This window comes from Mixophyes fleayi, chromosome 2, assembly GCF_038048845.1.
Source record: "Mixophyes fleayi isolate aMixFle1 chromosome 2, aMixFle1.hap1, whole genome shotgun sequence".
Lineage (NCBI taxonomy): Eukaryota > Metazoa > Chordata > Amphibia > Anura > Limnodynastidae > Mixophyes > Mixophyes fleayi.
In genome coordinates, this window is record NC_134403.1 from 50,208,426 (window position 1) to 50,233,877 (window position 25,452).

General features: G+C 42.0%; 1 protein-coding gene across 1 annotated transcript in view; it reads right to left on the reverse strand.

Moving 5' to 3' along the window:
- Positions 1-25,452, reverse strand: part of UBL3 (ubiquitin like 3) — a 111,928-nt gene that overhangs the window by 30,046 nt on the left and 56,430 nt on the right. Inside the window, exon 2 of the mRNA XM_075198946.1 lies at positions 17,952-18,060. Within this exon, the coding sequence (XP_075055047.1) occupies positions 17,952-18,060 (109 nt within the window). The remainder of the gene's footprint in view (positions 1-17,951; positions 18,061-25,452) is intronic.

Here is a 25,452-nt window from a genome sequence, read left to right on the forward strand (position 1 = left end):
TTAAGTGGACAGTGGGTACAACCGCATTTTTAAGAGCACTGAGGACACTTGATCGTACTTCTCTGTACATTTTTGGTATCGCCTGCCTAGTGAAGTGGAATCTCGAGGGGATTTGGTACCGGGGACACAATACCTCCATCAACCCTCTAAATCCCACTCCACTGATGGCGGACACCGGGCGCACATCTAACACCAACATTGCAGTTACAGCCGCAGTTATACGCTTTGCAATAGGGTGACTACTATCGTATTTTGTGGTCATGGCAAACGACTGTTGGACGGTCAATTGTTTTGTGAAAGACTTAGCGGTCTTACGACTTCCCCTCTGGGAAGATGACCGACTAACAGCAGCAACAGCAGCAGTGGCAGTAGTAGGCGTACCGCTGCAGGATTCCTCGGATGAATCCCGTATTGAGGAGGACTCAGTCTGGCTGCTGACTTGGGCTGCAGGACTGAATCTGATGGAGATTGTGGAGGAAGTTGACGAGGAGGGTGTTGCTGGTGTGTATCCAACTGGACCACGGGATTTAGGTGTCCCTGTACCGATGAGGGTCCTAGCCCCAGTTCCTGAACTAACCACTGAACTATGAAGGTTATTCAGGTGACGTATAAGGGAGGATGTTCCTAGGTGGGCAAGATCCTTACCCCTGCTTATTTGAGCTTTACATAAGCTACATATGGCCATACATTGGTTGTCTGGATTTGGATAAAAATAACTCCAGACCGAAGAGGTGCATTTTTTGGTCTTCTGACCAGGCATGACGATGGGCTTTTTCATCCCATGGACATCAGCTTTTTCCCCCCCTGGTGCCTCATTTACAATAACCACATCACCATCCTCATCATCAAGTTCCTCCACAGCGCCAGCTACATCATCAATAGCCTCCTCCCGAGCCACCTCTTCCCGTACAGTGATGGGAAGGTCAGGCTTGACAACCACCAACACCCTTGGACTCGCCTTGGGGATTTGTGATAATTTCTCTTTAGAAGGCAGAGTTGTTTGCTGTTTTGTTGCTGACAGCATAACTCTCTTCAATTTTTTGTAGGGGGGGGGAGGAGGAGGAGGGCTAAGATCCGTGGGTGAAGCTGAACCACTAGTCATGAACACGGGCCAGGGCCTAAGCCGTTCCTTGCCACTCCGTGTCGTAAATGGCATATTGGCAACTTTACGTTTCTCCTCAGATGATTTAAAGTTTCTCTTTTTGCTACTTTTTCTTAACTTGGGCTTTTTGGATTTTACATGCCCGGTACTACGAGATTGGGCATCGGGCTTGGAAGACGACGTTGATGGCATTTCATCGTCTATGTCATGACTAGTGGCAGCAGCTTCAGCATTAGGAGGAAGTGGGTCTTGATCTTTCCCTACTTTATCCTCCAAATTTTTGGTCTCCATTATATGTAGCACAAGATACTGCAGAATGTGTGAACTTGGTAATATTGCAGTAGCAATGGACTTATACTGCTGTATTGGTTTTGCAAATTTGGTTATAATTATTATATATTTTTTATTTTTTTTAATTTTTTATTTTTTTTTACTTTTTTTTAATTTTTAAAAAACGTGGGAATAGTGGGGAAAAAACTATGCCCTTAGAAGCACAGAGCACAGGACACAGCACCACTGGACTGAACAGGACACGGCACAGGACCCAGCAGCACTACGGAACTCAGCAGGACAGAGCACAGGACACAGCACCACTGGACTGATACTGCAGAATGTGTGAACTTGGTAATATTGCAGTACCAATGGACTTATACTGCTGGATTGGTTTTGCAAATTTGGTTATAATTATTATATTTATTTATTTTTTTTTTACTTTTTTATTTTTTTTTTACTTTTTTTTAATTTTTAAAAACTTGGGAATAATGGGGAAATAACTATGCCCTTAGAAGCACAGAGCACAGGACACAGCACCACTGGACTGAACAGGACACGGCACAGGACCCAGCAGCACTACGGAACTCAGCAGGACAGAGCACAGGACACAGCACCACTGGACTGATACTGCAGAATGTGTGAACTTGGTAATATTGCAGTACCAATGGACTTATACTGCTGGATTGGTTTTGCAAATTTGGTTATAATTATTATATATATTTTTTTTTTTTTTACTTTTTTATTTTTTTTTACTTTTTTTTAATTTTTAAAAACTTGGGAATAATGGGGAAATAACTATGCCCTTAGAAGCACAGATCACAGGACACAGCACCACTGGACTGAACAGGACACGGCACAGGACCCAGCAGCACTACGGAACTCAGCAGGACAGAGCACAGAACACAGCACCACTGGACTGATACTGCAGAATGTGTGAACTTGGTAATATTGCAGTACCAATGGACTTATACTGCTGGATTGGTTTTGCACATTTGGTTATAATTATTATATATTTTTTTTAATTTCTAATTTTTTATTTTTTTTTACTTTTTTTTTATTTTTTAAAAACTTGGGAATAATGGGGAAATAACTATGCCCTTAGAAGCACAGAGCACAGGACACAGCACCACTGGACTGAACAGGACACAGCACAGGACCCAGCAGCACCACTGACCTCAGAAGGACAGAGCACAGCACACAGCACCACTGGACTGATACTGCAGAACACAGCACAGCACAGCACAGCACAGCACAGCACAGCACAGCACAGCACAGCACAGCACAGCACAGAACTAAACAGCACAGAGGACCACCTAACACACCCTCCCTCTACCCTGATCAATGCCCGAGTGAAGATGGCGGCGACTAGCGGGGAATTTATAGGATCCGAGTATCGCGAGATCCGACAACGGGATTATGAGTCAGAGCCTCAGTTTCACTTTTGAATTTGGCGCCAATACCCGGATCTGTCTCGGATCCGACTCGGATCCGCAACGTTCGGGTGGGCTCGGATTTCATAAATCCGAGTGCGCTCATCCCTAGTACAGACACAGCCTTATGTGAGATTTTTATTTAAAGAGTTAAATATGTACGTTGAAGTGCATCAAGTGTTTACTATACGTGTACTTTATTAAGGTCACTAGTTTAGATTTGCCTCCTGTGATCACATTCCATTCAGTAGCACACCTGACAAACTGCCCATAGAACATGCATTAAAGTGTAGGTAGCACAGCGATATTATATATGGTCTATTGCTGTTTACTGTTACACCTGTGTGGCTGAACTGTGATCAAAAAAGTCCATAGTATCTTGTATTTTTCAAAAACACGCTGGTTTTGCCTTCAATAAAACTGTCGCTTTAAAAATGAATCCACTGTTAAATACATTTACCTCTAGGTTCCTATGACGGACATGGCTGGAATGCAGAACATTGGAGAGCCAGCTTAGGAACTATAGTTCATTTTTAAATGTAAAATCTAAATTTTTAATGTACAATACATAATAATACATTCATTGAAAAGTGTTAAGATGATATCATGCCCTTAAATCACCCCACTGATTGGTGCATATAAGCTGTAGTCACTCTCAGGATTTCTCAGAAGCTCAACACCAATTGCAGGTAGGTCAAGAAAGCAGATGTTGTGCTGGGAATTGTTGGGCACTACTTGGTTATTGTTTCGGGCAATGCCAGTAAACTCTGACTTGGGGGCTCATGTTGGATATTGTTGGACAAACCCACTCCTAACACTTTTGTACATGATTCTCTGCGAGCCACAAGTTTCCTCCTACTAAATTGCTGGATCTTAAACTTATCAAATGACATCCTTAAATATCTGTTAGAACAGTGATGACCAACCTGTTACAAGTAGTTTGGATACAAAGGATACAGCACCTACCATCACTGCTTCGCCATAGGCCCAACATTACATGATCTGAATTGTACAATTCAAACTCTCTAATATCATCCTATTGAAAAAAAAAGTTTGCTTGGCTCCAGTAATTACTACAGCATATACTTAAGCAGCAATTATTTAAGGGGTTTAATGCCTAGGGTCTTTTACATTTAACAAAGTAAAAAAAAAATAAAAAAAAATAGTCATGAAAAATGACCTCTGACATTGTGTGGGTTGAAGGGAGGATAGAAAACGTACTTTGTTAACTAGACATTTCCTTACTTGGTATTTTAAAAAGTCCAATATAATTCTATGCAGGGGGTCACAGGCACATAGTAAGTGTGAGCATGGGCAACCGACTTAAAGTTGTTTTAATAACAAGCAAGGTGTTTTAGATTCTAGAGACGATTTAAAAGCACCTGCCGCTAGATAGTGACTGAGGTTTTATCTACGGAAAAGTTTAGTTGCTCTTAAAACAACAAAACAAAACCATGCTACCAGCTATGCCATATAGCTCTTTCAGTATAAGAGGGCAGCGCTAGTTCCACTCTGCCAATGCCAACAGTCATCTATTATGGTAATTTATTTGTATAGCGCCACTATACTACACAGCGCTTTCCAGATAACCAGTCACATCAATCATCAATTTAGCTCAGTGTCTAAATCCCCTCGAACAAATACACACTAGGGTCCATTTCTGGTCTATGCCAAATAACCCACCAGTACGTTTTTGGACTCTCCCTACCAGTAGGAAGTGCTGGGAACGATCACTATATTGTAGATTCTGTTCTGTGTTGTAGGTATGGGTGGGGTAGGGTTGAAAATGTTTTTGTTTTGTTTCTTTAAAACATTTATTAAAACCACTAAACTTTTCAGTAAACAAATAAAACTCCCATGTCCCATTTTACAATAATAAGGGCCTGATTACAGTGGAGCATACCTGGCCAACCTGTGGCTCTCCAGCTGTTGTGAAACTACAAGTCCCAGCATACCCTGACAGCTACTGACAGAGCATGCTCTGGCTTGTTCCCACCACCTGGAGAGCCACAGGTTAGCCAGGCCTGCACTAGAGCATTACCTGAGAACTGTCTGGACAATGCAGTTGTCTGTCCAAAGTGTAAAGACCAACACACTGCAAACATTACTTTCATATTTTCTCTTCTCAGTAAAGAAAATCACATATTTCCATCAATAAAGTACATTTCCTCTATAACATCCATAATGACAAAGTGTAGATGAAGTGGTAATATGTGAGTGTGTGATATTCTCGTCAAAGCTTTTTTCCACAAATCTATATAAAGGTCATTTTTACTGGATTAGAAGCGCAACAGATGGCTGTGTTATTATTAATTACCTCTTCACTCAATTAAACGAGGGGGATCACCAGTGGACATCTACCTACTGTCATTTCATGAGAGCAGGAACACAGACTGCAGCCGGTCATCTGCTCTTTTGTCTGCTCTGGAGCAAAGACCCCTTTCCTAATGAATTGTACCTAAGCTGTCCTATAAGTGCTGCATATATTATATGGAGCAGTATAACACACACACGCACACATACAAATATATACACACACACACACACACACACACATATACATACATACAAACATATACACACACACACACACACACACTACATTTCTGTAGTTAAGGATAATTGAAAGTCTTACTTTTTTGGGTTTCATACTGCACAATAATACCACAAACAATAAGAATATTTTCTGACAGACTATGACCATACACTTTCCACATAATAAACAACATCACTAATATCGCTGATCTGAACAAGACAGGGAAATGTAACTGCAGTTGCCATGGAAATAAACCAACCAGAGCAAAATATCTACATACAGCACAAACTAATTTTACTAAGCAACCACAAGATGGATTGGGGAAATTTCTCCAGGTAACTAAGGAGGTGTCACCCGTAGCAACTAGAGTGTCATATTTCTAGCACAGCTGACGAAATGAAAGGTCTGAATGGTTGCTATGGGCAACACACCTTCTGCTACACATTTTAAAATATTTGCATGAACTGTATAGTACAAAGATAGCCACAAGTCAAAGGTGATTTGGGAAAAATCCAAAAGCAATACATTATTTTGTTTATAACCCAGTTAGGTATTATTCATGCACATTTCGTGTTCCAATCTTATTAATACATTTAATAAGATTGACTACCCATACATGTTATACGTTCCCCTCATGGTATAGTATAACAAATGACATGAGGAATGGGGTTACCCATGCAGTGTACATGTTCCAATCATGTTCATACAGCACAGTGGGCAGCACAGTGACCTAGTGGTTAGCACTTCTGCCTCACAGCACTGGGGTCATGATTTTGATTCCCAACCATGGTCTTATCTGTGTGGAGTTTGTATGTTCTCCCTGTGTTTGCCTGGGTTTCCTCCGGGTGCTCCGGTTTCCTCCCACACTCCAAAAACATACTGGTAGGTTAATTGTCTGCTATCAAAATTGACCCTAGTCTCTGTCTGTCTGTGTCTCCGTGTGTGTGTCTCCGTGTGTGTGTGTGTGTATCTATATTAGGGAATTTAGACTGTAAGCTCCAATGGGACAGGGACTGATGTAAATTATATCTTTGTACAGCGCTGCAGAATTAGTGGCGCTATATAAATAAATGATGATGATGATGATGATGATGAACATAAGGCAAAGCACATGGGGTTACATATCATGTTACATGTTCCACATAGGTTAATATAGACCACACTGAAACATGTCCCCCAGCATACTCCATAATCCACATGTTAGAACAAAATCAAGTCAATTAAACCAAGGAGAAAGCTTGGTTGTTGAGCTATTGAGCTGATAAATTACCCCAGTAAATAGGTTTTTTTTTTTTTTTTTTTTTACCTGGCAGTTGGTGAATCATAAATGCAAACAAAATAAATAACTCCCTATGTGGAGTAACCTTTGTTTTTGCTTCATTTAATATCAATAATATGAAACTGGTTCCAAGAAAACAGGTTTACTTCTATTTATGTAATAGTTCAGTGGAACTTGTACACGAGCAGTTATGTCCTAATTATGTACAAGGCTTATTACCAGCAATAATACCAAGGAAGTTATGGGGAAATTGCAGCCTTCTGAATTCCTGTAACACCTACAGACAATCCTGTGAAAAGCTGTGTTCCACGCAACTGGATACAACCAAAAGCACTAATCTGCTGAGCTTTTGTTGCAGTGACGTTGTCTCTTACACAAAGAAGAAAAAAAGCTACACCGCAGGGCATGATGTATACTAGTGGTGTATACTTCAGCTGGGTACACACTACAGAAAGTGTCAATATTGTTAATGACTTTACCAAGGACTGAAAGCCCCGATCAGCATGCCGATCCATGTGTACACCCTATACACATTTTACAAGATTTACCGTTAGATCTGTGCTCTTCATCTGTCAACAATAATCTGCTGAAAAGATTGTGACTCTGTAAACTCTATGGAAATCCTGACCGTAAGTGCATACACACTGCAGTTCCATCACTTATGGAGATTTTTAGTCAGTTTATACAATTAAATCAAACAATACAATGTGCTTTGGAACAATAAAACATGACACACTAATGCGGTCGTTTGTTGTGTAATGGGCACGAGAATCGTATGAAAAACCTGTAGTGTGTACCCAGCCTAAGGACCTGTTCCCAACGGTATTTTATAGGTCTGGTGTGTGGAGCTCATGAAACGCACAGGACCAGAGCAGAGATCACTAATCCATATGTAATATACACGGCTCTGTTCACATGTGTATGAGAAAAAATTAAAATAGAACAAAACCGTGAATGACCCATTAGGTTCTTATCATTTATCCCCATAATCACATCTTTATGTAAAACATTTTCAGCACTAATGGGCTCCAACACCTTTTGCATATAAATCTGTACAGAGCAACAAGTAAAGTGAGTTAAGGGAGTCAAAATGCCCTAAACCACAAATAAAACGGTCAAAAACATTTTCTAACTAGAATACATGCACATGCTAACGGCTACATAAGAAGCAATCCTTCATAATACCAAGAAATGGAAGCGAGGGTGGAGACATGCAAATTCCCCTTTCATATCCTGTCTTCTGATTACACATCCAGAATGGCTGGTTTAGTAGCATAACTAACGCCAGGTATGTAGAGCCATATATTCAACTTTTAGACAGTTCTAGGCAGGGCCGGACTGGGACTAAAAATCAGCCCTGGAATTTATAGCACACAGGCCCACGTGTTGTGAGCTCCATGCACTATATTGTTGCGCACTGATGCTGGCGCAGTGCGCGTTGCTGGTGCTGTACAATATGATGTAGTATGTGTGTGTGGGGTATTTATTTCTCCTAATGACCCTCAACATTACATTGTTAGCACCCCAATTACATCAATAAATACCATGACAATACATTATTAGTGCCCAAATTACAGCAATAAATAACCCCCCACACACACTCATATTACATCAATCACCCCCACATTACAGCAACCGGCATCACACCCCACATTACAGCGTCCAGCATCACCCCCCACATTACAGCATCCAGCATGACCCCCCACATTACAGCATCCAGCATGACCCCCCACATTACAGCATCCAGCATGACCCCCCACATTACAGCACCCAGCATCACCCCCACATTACAGCACCCAGCATCACCTCCCACATTACAGCGTCCAGCATGACCCCCCACATTACAGCGTCCAGCATCACCTCCCACATTACAGCATCCAGCATGACCCCCCACATTACAGCACCCAGCATCACCTCCCACATTACAGCACCCAGCATCACCTCCCACATTACAGCATCCAGCATGACCCCCCACATTACAGCATCCAGCATGACCCCCCACATTACAGCATCCAGCATGACCCCCCACATTACAGCATCCAGCATTACCCCCCACATTACAGCATCCAGCATTACCCCCCACATTACAGCATCCAGCATAACCCCCCACATTACAGCACCCAGCATCACCTCCCACATTACAGCACCCAGCATCACCTCCCACATTACAGCACCCAGCATCACCTCCCACATTACAGCATCCAGCATGACCCCCCACATTACAGCATCCAGCATGACCCCCCACATTACAGCACCCAGCATCACCCCCACATTACAGCACCCAGCATCACCTCCCACATTACAGCACCCAGCATCACCTCCCACATTACAGCGTCCAGCATCACCTCCCACATTACAGCGTCCAGCATGACCCCCCACATTACAGCGTCCAGCATCACCTCCCACATTACAGCATCCAGCATGACCCCCCACATTACAGCACCCAGCATCACCTCCCACATTACAGCACCCAGCATCACCTCCCACATTACAGCATCCAGCATGACCCCCCACATTACAGCATCCAGCATGACCCCCCACATTACAGCATCCAGCATTACCCCCCACATTACAGCATCCAGCATGACCCCCCACATTACAGCACCCAGCATCACCTCCCACATTACAGCACCCAGCATCACCTCCCACATTACAGCACCCAGCATCACCTCCCACATTACAGCACCCAGCATCACCTCCCACATTACAGCATCCAGCATGACCCCCCACATTACAGCATCCAGCATCACCTCCCACATTACAGCATCCAGCATCACCCCCCACATTACAGCAACCAGCATCACCTCCCACATTACAGCATCCAGCATGAGCCCCCACATTACAGCATCCAGCATGACCCCCACATTACAGCACCCAGCATCACCCCCACATTACAGCACCCAGCATCACCCCCACATTACAGCACCCAGCATCACCCCCACATTACAGCATCCGGCATCACCCCCCACATTACAACATCCGGCATCACCCCCCACATTACAGCATCCCGCATCACCCCCCACATTACAGCAACCAGCATCAACCCCACATTACAGCAATACCCTCTCCTACTTATTAACAATACTAAGCCCCAAACACACTAGAACATTGCCGCCACCACGACACCCCATACTACAGCAATACCACCAATTATACAGGCGCCACAGTAGGAAACCAATGTTTTGCTTTTTTCAAATCTCCCACAAGATAGCAACAACAGAATACATACACACCTATAGGTAACAGGTACCCTTTTCCCTCAATTAAATAGTAATGGCAGAATTTTCATGAATCATTCCACATGAAATAAAACTCTAACATATATCTAAAAAAAAAAACATAACTATTGAATGATCATTTGAACCCACACGGCCACATTAAAAGTATTTCCATCTACAGCAAAATATCAGAGAAGATAATATGGCAGAAGTTCATATTATGCCACACCATAGTGCGCCCAGTTCATATTATGCCACATCGTAGTGCCCCAAGGTCATATTATGCCATAATAGTGTCCCCAAATAACATTATGCCATAGTAGTGCCCACAAATCATTAGTAGTGCCCAGACAAAAACTCATTCACAAATAAAAATTGTACAGCATATCAGATACTGAGTGTGTAAGTCCCAGGAGCAGCTTAATACACCATTTACAATGCAAACATAAATAGATATATTGACACAATCAGATAAAATTTATGACAAGCAATGTTTTTTCCTTTTAATTAAAAATCTTTGTACAGATAAATATGCAAGAAACATTACAGCGCAATAATGAGCAATACATAGTGTTTTAAACGTCATTGGATACACAGTAGTGCCCCCAGTTCAAGAAAGGATGGTTAAAAACACATTGCACACGAGAAAATATTTGAACTTACCCGATTATGGCATCCTGTGTTCTGTTCTCCTACTGGGTGCGCTGGGCGAGGAGGGATCAGCAGCTGTCAGCTCACAGGCAGTCGGGAGCAGGAACAGAGGGCAGTGGTCGAAGCGGAAATTTAGAAGTGGGGGTATGGAAAATATAAGTAAATTGTCCCCTCTGTGCATTCCTATTCTTCATTACTACTTGTGTTTTATGATGGCTGTATCCCTGACATTCCCATTCTTAAGATGTCTCTCCCTTTACACTTTCTTTTACCTATGTCGCTGCACCATCTTCTCCTTTGTCCCTCTCACTTAACCCCCTGCACCACCTTCTCCCCTGGCTCTCTCACACATCTTCCTGCACCACCTTCTCCCCTGGCACTCTCACACCTCTTCCTGCAACACCTTCTCCTCTGGCACTCTCACACGTCTTCCTGCACTGTCTACCCCCTGCACCCCCTACCTCCCTGGCTCTCTCACCCCTCTTCCTGCACCCCCTACCTCCCTGGCTCTCTCACTCCCTCTTCCTGCACACCCTTCCCCCCTGGCTCTCTCACCCCTTCTTCCAGTGCCCCCTACCCCCTGGCTCTCTCACCCCTCTCCCAGCACTCCCTGGCTCTCTCACCCCCTACCCCCTGGCTCTCTCACCCCCTCTCCCCCCCTCTCCCAGCATCCCCTACCCCCTGGCTCTCTCACCCCCTCTCCCAGCACCCCCTACCCCCTGGCTCTCTCACCCCCTCTCCCAGCACCCCCTACCCCCTGGCTCTCTCACCCCCTCTCCCAGCACTCCCTACTACCTGGCTCTCTCACCCCTCTCCCAGCATCCCCTACGGCTCTCTCATCCCCTCTCCCAGCACCCCCTTCCCCTTTGGATCTCTCATCCCCTCTCCCAGCACCCCCTTCCCCTTTGGATCTCTCATCCCCTCTCCCAGCACCCCCTGGCTCTCTCACCCCCTCTCCCAGCACCCCCTGGCTCTCTCACCCCCTCTCCCAGCACCCCCTTCCCCTTTAGCTTTCACCCTCTCTCCCAGCACCCCCTTGCTCTCTCACCCCCTCTCCCAGCACCCCTTTCGGATCTCTCATCCCCTCTCCCAGCACCCCTTTCCCCTTTGGATCTCTCATCCCCTCTCCCAGCAACCCTTTCCCCTTTGGATCTCTCATCCCCTCTCCCAGCAACCCTTTCCCCTTTGGATCTCTCATCCCCTCTCCCAGCAACCCCTTCCCCTTTGGATCTCTCATCCCCTCTCCCAGCACCCCCTTCCCCTTTGGATCTCTCATCCCCTCTCCCAGCAACCCCTTCTCCTTTGGATCTCTCATCCCCTCTCCCAGCAACCCCTTCCCCTTTGGATCTCTCATCCCCTCTCCCAGCAACCCCTTCCCCTTTGGATCTCTCATCCCCTCTCCCAGCAACCCCTTCCCCTTTGGATCTCTCATCCCCTCTCCCAGCAACCCCTTCCCCTTTGGATCTCTCATCCCCTCTCCCAGCACCCCCTTCCCCTTTGGATCTCTCATCCCCTCTCCCAGCACCCCCTTCCCCTTTGGATCTCATCCCCTCTCCCAGCACCCCCTTCCCCTTTGGATCTCATCCCCTCTCCCAGCACCCCCTTCCCCTTTGGAACTCTCACCCCCTCTCCCAGCACTCCCTTCCCCTTTGGCTTTCACCCCCTCTCCCAGCACCCCCTTGCTCTCTCACCCACTCCCCCAGCAGCCCCTACCCCATGGCTCTCTCACACTGGTGATCCCCGAGCGCAACTCGCGGCACCCCCGCGACCCCCCCCCCCACCCCCCAGCGAAAATCGCGGCACCCCCGCAGCTCCCCCTCCCCCGAAAATCGCGACACCCCTCCCCCAAAAATCGCGGCACCCACGCGGCCCCCCTCCCCCGAAAATCGCGGCACCCCGACGGCCCCCCCTCCCCCAAAAATCGCGGCACCCCCTGCGACCCCCATTCAGAAAAAAAAATCTGGAAACTGATTGCTTGTAAGTGCAACGGGGGAGGGAGCGCAACAGAGGTGTTCCCGGGGAGGAACCAGCTACCATGAAGACAGGAGTCGGGCCGGCCCATATAGCCATCGGCCCTTCTGGCATTTGCCAGAAGTGCCAGGTGGCCAGTCCGGCCCTAGTTCTAGGGCTCCCCCACCCATCCACGGTTAATGCACACGTCACCTGCAAACTGACACCTGAAAAGCACATTAAGAACAGGATGAATGGTATCTTTAGGGCTTATTCCAACCACTGCATTCTAAATGTTAAATGCTACATCTCAAATTTTAGAACACCATATGCTCCATTTCTCATGTGGTAACACACACTACCAGTACAACAGACAAGCCCTCAACATCTAATTAGTGTCATATTTTGTATAACAGCTTTGTAGGCCTTATAGATTAAATCAGTGGATCCCAAACGTTCTGAGTTCCAGGCACCCTTAGGGTGTCCATCATTTTTTCAAGGCACCCCCCCAAGTCAAAATAAGTACCAATTTGCCCCCGCCTTGCTCAGCACCGGCCCTAGCCGCAGCACCCCAGGGAGACTGCCGCAGCACCCCAGGGAGCCACGGCCCTCAGTTTGGGAACCACTGGCTTAAAATCATGCAATGCTTTTACTGTTCTGTTTCTGGCCGTTCAGGTACGAAGCCAAATAATTCAAATCTTGCACTAATAAAATCTAGTGAGATCAAAACAGCTGAATGTAAATCAGATGTGTAGCTGTACATATGTGGTTATATATCAGGGCACCAGGTCACCATGGAGCCTAACCCCATTCTCTGATGTTTTAGGCTGTGCTCAGAGTATAAGGCTTGGTGTATATGTGCCGCAGAGAGGTCTGTAATGTATGATCAGTTCCCCCAAGTAAATGCGCAGGAGTTGCATATCAAGGGCTAATAATAAAGGATTAGGTTAATGATGGAGGGAGGTTATGATGGCAGGTTAATAATGATGCAGAATGGAGGGGTTAATTATATAGACTTGAGTGTATGTGTATGGGACGGTACTTATTAGCAGATACCATATACAAATATACCTTGCTCCTATATTTAGAGGCATATTGTTAGAGACCTGTTTTATATATACCAATAAAGCAGCGCTTCTGGATGCATAGTTAAGTTTACCCACAAATCCTTAAATTATTATTAAATTCCTATTTTTTGTTGATGTGATGCAAAGTTTTTACTAAACCAGAAGGTATGTTCCTTGCTGAGCATATATAAATGTGACTGTCCTTAGTTACTATTTAATGTAAGACAAGTTGCATAATTCCTATGTTGCAATGCAGTGTAATAGTGGACTTAAAAGTATCTCTGGATCAGCAAACACTGAAGGTTTCCAAGTCTTTGACTGTGCAAAATCTGAATACGCTGAACTGTGGTATCAATCACATTATGAGACTGAACACTATTTTATACTGCTTGGCACCATTCCCTGCATTACTTCTACAGACATAGGACAACAAACTGGAAGTCAGCACCTTCCAGGCAGCAGTGTCTGACTGTACAAATTGAGATACTTGCAGAAAATGACAGTCAGTATTTCCTGTGGAAAAACATGGGATCCAAATACTATATAAAACCCCTTTCCAGTCGATACCTTATATCTCTTAAATGCAATGGTATTTCATAAAGTGCAACACATAATACAATTATTCTCATTCTTCCATTGTTCTAGTTCATCATAAACTCTCATTAACCGCTTAATTAAAAAAAAAATCTTCATATCTTCTTTCCTTGCCTGATGTAGTCCAAAACTGGGACAACAAAACATCAGATGCAAAAAAAATATGACCGAGAGTAACTGGGACCCCCTATTAATTGGCAGCTAATCATAAGCGGTTTCCTGAGATGGCCACTTGATACTCTGATTTTTGCAAGCCAATTTCCCTTGGCGCAGATTATACTACTCGTGTGTAAGATTGTTTTCTGAAAATGCATTATTTTATTTTACATGTTTTGCTTATGCATGTCTGTGGCCGGGTGACCCGCGTACCGGCCGCCCCACTCGTGCTGTGGCCATCTTGAAATGGACTCCGGCTCTGGGAGAGTTAATACATGGTGCCGGAGGGGTTAAATCACCGGCGCTAGGCGCTGCGTGAAAAGTTGATAAAAATGTTAAAATAAATGTAAATGAAAATGTATTTTAAAATGTGCGCTGCAGTAATGAGTGGGTAGCACCCAGCACTGCAGCAGGGAAAGGGTTAAACCCTGGTGGAGTGTAAATGTGGCGCTATGTGTATAATGTGTATTTTAAATGTACAGTGTTGAAAGAAATAAAGTGTATATGCGTAAAATAAAAAAATAAAAAATACTTACCTTGTGCTGGGGCTGCAGAGGATCCCCTTCACCCTCTGGCAGCCAGATTTAGTGGCTACCGGAGGGGCTTAGCAGCCAGCCTCCTGGAATCCAATGGGTCCAAGAGGTGCAGCGTCTCCAGGAGGTCCCTGGAAGTCTCTAGCCGGAGCTCAAAGAGCTTTAGCTAGCGACAGACAGGGGCTGCTGTCCCGGGACTTGGTCTCTCTGGCACTATTTTCGGCCAGGAGGGAGAGCCAGAACCCGGAGCAGAGTCCCTGGAATTAACTTTGGGTGGGAGAATTAAAAGATAAATCTCTTGCCCCAGACAGACAAACTCCTGTGACCTACAGATTGGACCCAACTCTAATCCGTTTTCGGCTGTTTCTGAGGTTTGGACCCAGCTTTCCGCTAACACTGCTCTGCCCGCTACCTTGCAGCTCTAGCCAGTGTGATAGGCCAGGGAAGATCCATCTACAACAACCCTGATCTATAGGAAGAGGTCAGGGGTACCAGCCTAGGTGCACCTCAAGGGGTACACCAACAGCAATGGTAACCAAAAAAGAATGCGGTTCTGGATGCCGTGAAGGAGTCCAGTGGCGGCAACAGCTTAAGCCCCTCCTACTGCGGTCAGAGGGCGCATTTGGGATAAAGAAAGGGAAAGGTGGCAAAATAATCACAGCCGATTCCCAGCAACAACAGACAGGGTGGCATAGGCGGTTCATCCATTCACAATGTCATGTCATCTTAATTGTTTTTATTACCTGTAAGCATTGTACTTTTTGTATATTAAATCTTAAAATTGAATAAGTGCTGTCCTTTTTGCTTCAAAACTAACTCACAGCCGAAGAAGATTGCTACACAGAGCTAACCCTTTAAGTGCTGATGTGTGAATGGCCAATACATATGTCTACCAAGCTTAGTGTGTGCTTTCATTTACATTTATGTAACAAAGTCTGGAGGTGTTAAGTGTTAACCCTTGGATTGCTGGTGTGTGCAGGGCTCACCCGCGTGTAACAAGGAGCATAGTATACCAGTGTGGGAAGTGTTAACTTGCTTAGCTATCAAAGTGCAGAGTGTGCGCAATTGGGTAATTAAGTCAAATGTTTGCTACAGGCCTTATACGTAGCTGGTGGCAGTGCGGAGAGTTGTGGAGGAATACGCCTGTGTTGGGAAAGGGACCAGTTAGATCTGTAGCCTAAGAGAAAGGTGAGAGTGACTTTGAAGCTTACTGTAAGGAACACACAGAATTCCAGTCTCAAAGTCATGAGTGGTCAGGAGCGGTGTCCTGACAAAATAAGAGGTGATATATTGTGTGACTATTTGATTATATGATAAGATATTAGATCAGGGAGCTGATAGAGGTGGCTATCCATGACAATTGGGTTAATTGTATGAGTCTGTCCAGGTTACATGGGCTGAATGGGTGTATCTTGAGTGCTGTTGGTGTCATTTAGTCTGCTTTTATTTTGTGGATTTCTGTAGTATTGAACACAATATTATTTTCAACATTACTCAGGGATGCTTCACATTATATATTCATGCACCCTTCACACTAAAAAAGTAGGACATTATTGCCCTTGATCAACCCAACCAAGCTGACTGGTGGAATGTGATCTCTATAATATAAATGCCTAGTGGTGTGTGTTAGTCTGACTGTGTGTGTGTGTGGAAAAAATAAAACCAAGCTGCAGCGCCACCTGCTGGGCGGAGTTATACACTGGTCTACTAAATTCTTAGTGTGTGTGGGAAAAAAAAATTCAGAAAGGGCTGAAATTTGGTATACTAAGATGTTTTTAATTTGTTAATTTAATTTGTTAATTGTTAAAAGTGTTTATAAAGATTTAAAAAAATATATATATATATTTCTTGAAGGAGAAGTGACAGTTGGGAGTGGTTGGTGGTTGCCGGTGGTGACAGTGGGGAGTGGTTGGTGGTTGCCAGGGGTGACAGAGTGAGAGGAGTGTGATACTCAGGACCGCTGAGAGAGATCCCTGTGTCTGGATAGACATGGCGATGAAAATGAAGAATGAGGTGATGGAGAAGAATGATGAGGTGGTGACATGTGGACAAAACCACGTTAAAAAAGGGCGCTTACGTCGGGAAGTAACGCTCTTCCCCTGAGGAGGCCTGGGCTATGGCCCAAATGCATGACAAGAACCTTTTTAACACCTTAAGTAGCTTGATTTGACTAGAATGCATGAGTATCATGCAGGGGTTAACTTGTGTGTGTGTGTATGTGTATATATATATATATATATATATATATATATATATATATATATATATATATATATATATATACACATATATATACATATACATATATATATATATATATATATATATATATATATATATATATATATATATATATATATATACACATACATACATATATATATATATACATATACACATACATACATACATATACACATATACATATACACACACACCTCAATGGCCTTATTACAACACTACAATTTTCATCATTGAACTTAACAACCTGGTTTGTGGTTAGTTAAAAGTACCATTTACCCCCACACATCCCTGCAGACCGAATGTAAAAATACTTGTCTCACTTAGTTGTCACAGGAAGCATGTGATACATTTTTCTTCCTGCCTTCTGCAAGACCTTTCTGCTCTTGATCAGATGTATCCTGATGCATAATAACACTGTCTTAACATGCTAAGATTTATGTAATACTGTAACATGTATAAGTCCCAAAGTAACAATTTAGTCCAATCAAAATTCAAGCACATTACACACGATTGACCAAGATGAAAACTGTGGTTGGGGCTCAATAGCTGATAAGGCCAACCACTAAATGAACAGATCTGCCCAAGCAGCCCTCCATGCATGGTCAGACTGGTCGTTTACCATCAGGTTGAATGACCAAATTGTTAAAAGTCACTGACGATATCATCAGCACCAGAAGGGTCCAGAGATGTCAGAGCAGACAAAGGCAGACGGACACAGTCCTCTAAATTTGATTAGAGCTTGTAATATAAAATTATGTCTAGTATATGAATCACCTTGAATTACAAACACAATGTAGTTTTCATGCTTATGGCCAAATGCTAGTAACACATGTGGCATGCACAGTGATATTCAAAACACACCCAAAAATGACAAATTCAGCACAGCAATGATTTCTCAGACAGGAGCATTCTACTCACCCATTGGCCAGTTATCATAGACATGTTTAGCAATGTCTGCTGCAGAATCATTTGGTGAAAAGAGAAATTCTTTTGTCTTGCCGCTTACCAAGATAAGACGTAAATTAATCTGCAAAAGAGAATAGTCAAATTTAGGAGAGATTTATGAAAAATGTTACTTAGTAGAACATGACACATGAATGATCCCCCTGTACCCATTTCCTTAGACTGCAAATAAATATTCAATTTTCAATAAATAAGCTGATATTTTCAGTTTGTAGCATATTAATCATTTTGCTATGGCCCTCCAACCCTTCAGTAATTTTGTTAGAATGTTTTGTTTGGAAACTGCAAGCCTAAGTTTCAACTGTTGTTACATCTATGTGGTATGTGCCCTGGTACACACGACATTGCAGTCAGTGCAAGGACTAGCCATCTCAAATTGGGACTGTCACACCTAAAAGGGGGATAGTTTTAGGAGGTATGTCCAACTGAACCAGTCTTTACTTGTAAATACTATATTTGTTAATGCATGTACTTGTGTCTTTACTGTGAACACATCACTCAGTTTTCACATTAAGAGTATTTATTTTAGAACAAGTTTACATTTATTTTACTTTAACTAAATTTTTCATGCTATCAAATTATGATGCATAAAGATAAAAATAAATAAAAACAAAACAAAACTAAAATTAAGTGTTAAGATAGATTAACTTTTAACAGGCTGAACTCTCAGGAGGACATTGAAACAACATATGTGTACAATAGCCCTTGGGACTTGCTTTGGAGCTACAGAGTAGACATGTGATAGTAGAGCTTCCCCATAAAATCAACTATCCCAAAAACACAATTACAATCTAAAAACATTACTGCCAAACCTCCCAGTCTCACTATATATTTTCTGAAACTAAATATTTTAACATCTTTAATTCAAAGACCGTTGCTACCATTCTGGGTTGACTGCTGTAGTTTTCAAAATACAACTGTGAAGAAAACAAATTGAAAAGTGAAAATGTTTTCCCTAATTTACCATTAAGGACATTTATTAAACAGGTAAAATAAAGGCATATTTTGCAATAAACGGCAAGATCACCAAACCTGTAAAGCAGGGTGCACAAGAAATTGTAATTTTCTGTGCCCCCTTGACTTGACGTAAAATGGGAATAGCATTTAGTGGGTGGAGCATTTATGACAGATAAGCTGCACTTGAAAACACAAAACTGACACAAAGAAGACACATTTCTTAGGTCAGGTTCGACCAAATGCAAGATGTTACTCTTGTCCATGGATTTTCTTCTGGTCTGTTGGGTTTTTCTTTCCAAATTTTTCTATGCAAGTCTTTAAATAAAAGCCACTACATACCTGCAATTTAAATATGTATTGTAGAATTAGCTACATATGTAATGTGTCATGAAGCGGCCTTAGCCAGACACACAACTGCCCCCCTACACCATAATGGAAATAACATAAGGATCTAAACACTAATCTGACTGCTAACAGGATGTCAGGTGTGATTACAGATCAAAGATCGCTGACCTGGATTACAGGGAACCTGGGGAGCCAGAAGTGAAATGCATTCTTTACTATATTCACAAAGGCAGTCATCAATCACACTCTTCATTAGTATCCTGCTCCTATAGATCAGATCACCCACTGTACCATTGTCAGCAGACATAGTTCTACACTGCAGCCGACAACTCATTAAAGAATAAAGTAACAGCACTGAAAGGTACAGTCATAAGCAAAAAAAGATATTGCTGTTAAATGTATGGTGAAAATGTACATCATGAAGTTGAAAATAAAATATATTATTATTGTGCTACTATTTGGAGTCAGCACATGCCCATTATGAAGCCTGGGGAAATTAATGACAAACATGATGATTCAAGTCTGACACATGAGTAGTCCCCACACACAACTGGCATGGGATCACTCCAACACTCAGCTAGACAGTAAGCACTGATGGTTTCCACACTCTCCTACATCAGAGTAATGCAAGACAGAGAAGCACCTCCCTTCCACACTCTCCTACATCAGTAATGCAAGACAGAGAAGCACCTCCATTCCACACTCTCCTACATCAGTAATGCAAGACAGAGAAGCACCTTCATTCCACACTCTCCTACATCAGTAATGCAAGACAGAGAAGCACCTCCCTTCCACACTCTCCTACATCAGTAATGCAAGACAGAGAAGCACCTCCCTTCCACACTCTCCTACATCAGTAATGCAAGACAGAGAAGCACCTCCCTTCCACACTCTCCTACATCAGTAATGCAAGACAGAGAAGCACCTCCATTCCACACTCTCCTACATCAGTAATGCAAGACAGAGAAGCACCTCCATTCCACACTCTCCTACATCAGAGTAATGCAAGACAGAGAAGCACCTTCATTCCACACTCTCCTACATCAGAGTAATGCAAGACAGAGAAGCACCTTCATGTCCACAACCTACTAGAAAAGGGGATGGAAGGAAAACACAGGTAATTTTTATATGCAAATTAGTATACTTTAGAAACAATGGAAACCCCCTTATCCAGAAATACCTAGACATAGATTACATGGCCTGTATTGCAATATACCAAATCCAAATAAGTAGTTCATTTAAGTTCTAAAGCCTTGATAAGGCTGTGAAAACACAACAGGATTATCTAGTTATCCATCCATGTGTGAGCTGGCCATAAACTATCTTATCTACCTATGTATGTATTTGTGGGCCAGCCTAGCCACTATGGGGGAAATTCAACTAGGAGTAAGTTGACTTGCACAGAATTGCTCTGTGTGTAATATACCAGAGAGCAATTCTATTACAAGACCTAAGGTACTAATCTCAATAGAAAAATAGGTCTTGATTTTGCTCATACCCTGGAAGGTGTGCGAGAACTGGCCTGTGCATGTGTGTATGTATTACACATCAACATATAAATAAATGTAGCATTACAAACGTAGCATTATAGAAACCATGCATAAATGACATGTGAACACTTTAAGAACCCAAAGACAGAACATCGTTAAATAAGATTCAATATGACAAAAAGTCATAATGCTTACTAAATAAAAATGGTAACAGTCTGAAATATAAATACAAAACAGTTTTTTTTAACACAAAACTGAAATAAAACAGAAACAAAAGATTTATACTAACAAACGTCTCAGGTAAGCTACCACATAGGGGAAAGGCTATAGAATGTGGACAGTGCTCAGTAGCACAATGACCCCCTAAAAAACCCCTGCCCTTTTCTAAAATCATTTAAATCACCTTTTATACCTTGTTCTTTATTGCCACACTGCCCTTTGTCCAAAAACAGTTCTATTATTGGGTTCTACAATTGTATTATAACACTCTTCTGGAGATATATGGCATTAATTCTATTAAACATGGTATGATTTTTTTTGAACATATGAATATGAAACATGATTACGTTATATTGATTCCTTGGTAGATTATATGGCATTATTCCTATAGGTTAATTATGGGGCCTGTAAATGTCATTGATTTAGATGGCTTCTTCCAGTGGTTACAAATTAATACAAAGGTCTTCTCTCAAACATGGATTATGGAAAGTACTGCTTGAATCCATTATGATTCGATAAAAGGATTATTCAAGAATTATTTAGAATGACACCTTATATCCTTTCTAGCCAAAAGAATTTTAGCCAAGCTTTTAGCATCCGTAAGCTCTTAACTGGGCAATCACTTCTGAGACACCAAGCATCTCTGAATAAATAAAGGTGGCATAAAGCAGGCCACTGAAGCATGCCTGTCTCCATCACTAAAACACATTAACCCTTAAATGCTTACACATAATGATCCTATAGGGCATGTGTATCTTTTTTTTTCTTACTATCTGTCATACATTTCTGAAAAGTGCTGCATTAGTTTTAATGAGTTTTAATGTGGAGAATTGTAGATAAAAGGTTTCAGTGATTATTAGTCTCTCTTATGTTGGTCCTAGATTTGTACACAGCTGTATAGATTGTCAGCAACATTCCAATAATAACGGAAATAAAACATGCGTAAATTCATAGACTTAACCACAACGTCACAGGAGATTTAAATAAATATGCATGTGTAAGATACATTGTAAACAAAATAGATTAAATGCTTTATTGCTTTTGTAGTGCTGCACATATTTTCCATGGAACGGCCAAAAAACCAGGTATCCAGCCTGTCATCCATGAAACTACAACACTTCTGTAGACTGTGTTCCATCTTACTGCACGACTTGGATCATGTAGAGATTAAAAATGCTGAACAGTCATTATGACATTCGTTTTCTTTTGCTCATATTTGATTCAACTGACAAAATAAATTGAATGTTTTTTACAGGAACTGGCAACTGACTTTTTGGAGTCTTGCACAAGAAAATACCCTTTTAAAAGTTACTTTAGGTGTATGCATATATATGTGTATATATATATATATATATATATATATATATATATATATATATATATATATATGTATATATATATATATATATATACACACATACATACACACACACACACACGTAATACTTCAGTTGACTGTCATTGAGAAGAACACCCGTCTCTTATCCATTTTTAATAAGCTCTGCCTACCGATTGCTGTATTTTGCAGACTTAACAGCCTGGGGGAGGTGAAGTACATCAGGAATGGGGGTAGGCCACCAGAGATTCTATTGCTTGGGGGGAGGAGGAGGAGAGGTCTTTGAAAGCACAACGGCGGTTTAAGAATGATGGCATTTTGGAGAAACATTTTGGGGAAATAAAATTATTCCCAAAATGGGACCCATACCACATTGAGAGTGTTAAAGCAGCTGGTTCTATCCACAGTCACATGATAATGATAAGCTATTTGTTTTCAAGCTTGCTTTGGATCAGGTTATGAAAAAGGCCTCTGATGTCGACATGCAGCAGAAATCGTCACCATGGAAACTATTATCTCTCCAAGCTGATCTTGAATGATTTACGGATCTTTTCAGGTTTTGAATCGGGGCAAATTCCTTTGCTAATGCAGTTATATGTGGTGGTTTATTAGATTTTATAGGAGAACCTTGTATTTGTTATTTAAACATGATTTCATTTTGAGAGTACTGCAGCAAAATTAAGGGGAAAGTTGAGGTTAAATCAAATCAGAGCAACTGAAGTTGTGGCTGGCATTAATTACACTTCACACCATCAATTTTGTTAACCTCTGTTCAGAATAACTGGGATTGATAGTTTTACTAGTTAAGTAAGGAACCATCATTGGTATAATACAGGAAGAGCTACACTGAGAATGGGTACAATTCTCAACTAGCATGATTGAGGTTGGTCACTACCAAACAAACCACAAATTTGAAATGTTCACATATGTAGTGAGAAGGCAAGGCTGGGTACAGTATACAGAATTTTTCCTGATGCGACATCCTTAACAATTTTACCAATGATATAAAAAAAACCCCAAAAAAAAAAACCATTCAGATTCATGTGTACACACGAACACATTTTACACGATTTACCGTCAGATCTGTGCTCTTCATCTGTCATAACAATCAGCTGAAAAGATTGTGACTCTCCACACTCTAGCTCTATAGAGATCTTTGGACATTGCCGGTTGTGAGTGCATACACACTGCAGGATTGGAACAATATCGTTCCTTTGTTTAATGACATTTTTAGACCGGTTTAAAAAGCAAATGAAACAATATAATGTGCAAACGATAATTGTTCACACACTAATGCGATATTGGGCTGAACGTCTGTCAATCGTTTGATAGGCCCAATAATCTGCTGAAAACACTGTAGTGTGTATCCAGCCTACATAACATTGTTCTTTAGTAACCTGACAATCCACTGTAATGCTGTTGAACAGACTATTACAGACACTTGAAGCCACCTCTCACATGTTTGGGATAGTGTTCTAATGGGATCTAATGCAGGCCAGAAAGCGGACACTCACTGGCACTGTTCCTGCATATGAATCTACCAATCCACACAGTCTGTTTCTACATAGCATGCCTGTTCAGCTACAGAAAAGCCTGGCCCTTAACAAAGCCACCTGCTGCAGAGTGAGACAGTCTTTACATATAGCTAAATAGGTCCATAAGAAGTTACTTCTTGTAACTCAACCAGCTTAGTTATACACAACCTTTGTTACACAAGTATGATTAGAACTTAAGCATAGTTAATACTAAAAAATGTCGCCTGCACCTATATAATGCTTAGCAGCCTGCATTGAAAACAAAACTGTTCAAGCAGTTTCATAAAGTGGGCACGGATCCCATCACTTGGAGCTGGAGTCAAGATTGAGCATGTGTGGCCAGCTTAATTTGCAAGACACCACAAACGTGTCACACTATACACGACACCCTGTTGTGCATTGGAAGTGTAGCAATTGTGATTTATTTTTATTTTCCCATTTTGCTGCTGCCATTCAGCCTGTGCATTGCTGACTGAAACAGAAAATCATTAGTTCCTAAAAATAAACACAAGAAACAACAGCATATGGATTTTTCATACTTTACTTGTAAATTGTTTCATTGGCATAGCAGCGCACAACAAAATTAGCAGCTTGCCCACCAGGTGGCTGGATTAAAAGGGACTCCAACTCCACTCTCACTGGACAGGGGCCTTTGGCTCTCCAATTAGACAGTACATTCACATCTGTATTCCTGTCCACTCCTCCAGCTCTGAAACCTGAATATTTCTGAGGCTTGAATTGGTCCAGATGAGCAGCAATCATCAAGTAACTTTATGGGATTCAGAGAAACAACTTCAGCCAAACGGCTATATGTAGGGCCACCAAGGGACATCAGAGAGCCCATTAACATTTGGCAACTGGAGCCACACTTTCATTGGTTGATATTTCATAATTCAGACTGGCATGCAGTACGCCAGCTTCCACTTATGCTAATACATGTAAATATATAGAGAGAAAATGTCCTATGATCATTACGTATAATTGAACTTTTGTAGGAAAATTATGTAGTATAAAATGTAATCCTGCTTATAAAAATGTTACATTTGACACAAAAGAAACGAGAAAAGTCAAATCCATTACTAAAACTATAATGCATCTGGTACAGAGTCTCAAACAAACAAAAGGTTGACACCCCCCTTAAATCATTATGCAGAGTACTGATTGATCGCCTTGCACTTAACAACCCAATACTTTCACTAATTCAGTCAGCAGGGGACTTTTTAAACCATACTCTTAATTGTCTAATTTCACTGCAAACTGCTCATTAAGTGATTTTAATTACATTAAAATGTCTTAAAATAATCTGAAAAAGTCTAACAAAAGTATTAAAAGTCTCTTTCACTCGACAGATTTAATGAAATGATTTTTGGGAAGATATGAACATTATCTCTAGAGTATGTGACAAGTTCTTGCCACCCTGAAGCCTCTGTGCAGCTGTCAGATTTTAGGGAAGGCGTCGATTGAAAGGCTCAGTACCTAATCAAGGGCTTCAGGCCTTTCAGCCTAAGCAAACGAAAGATGTGCCATTCATCTTCACATGGTTTATGGAGATGAAATAAGCCTTGGCTCAAAAA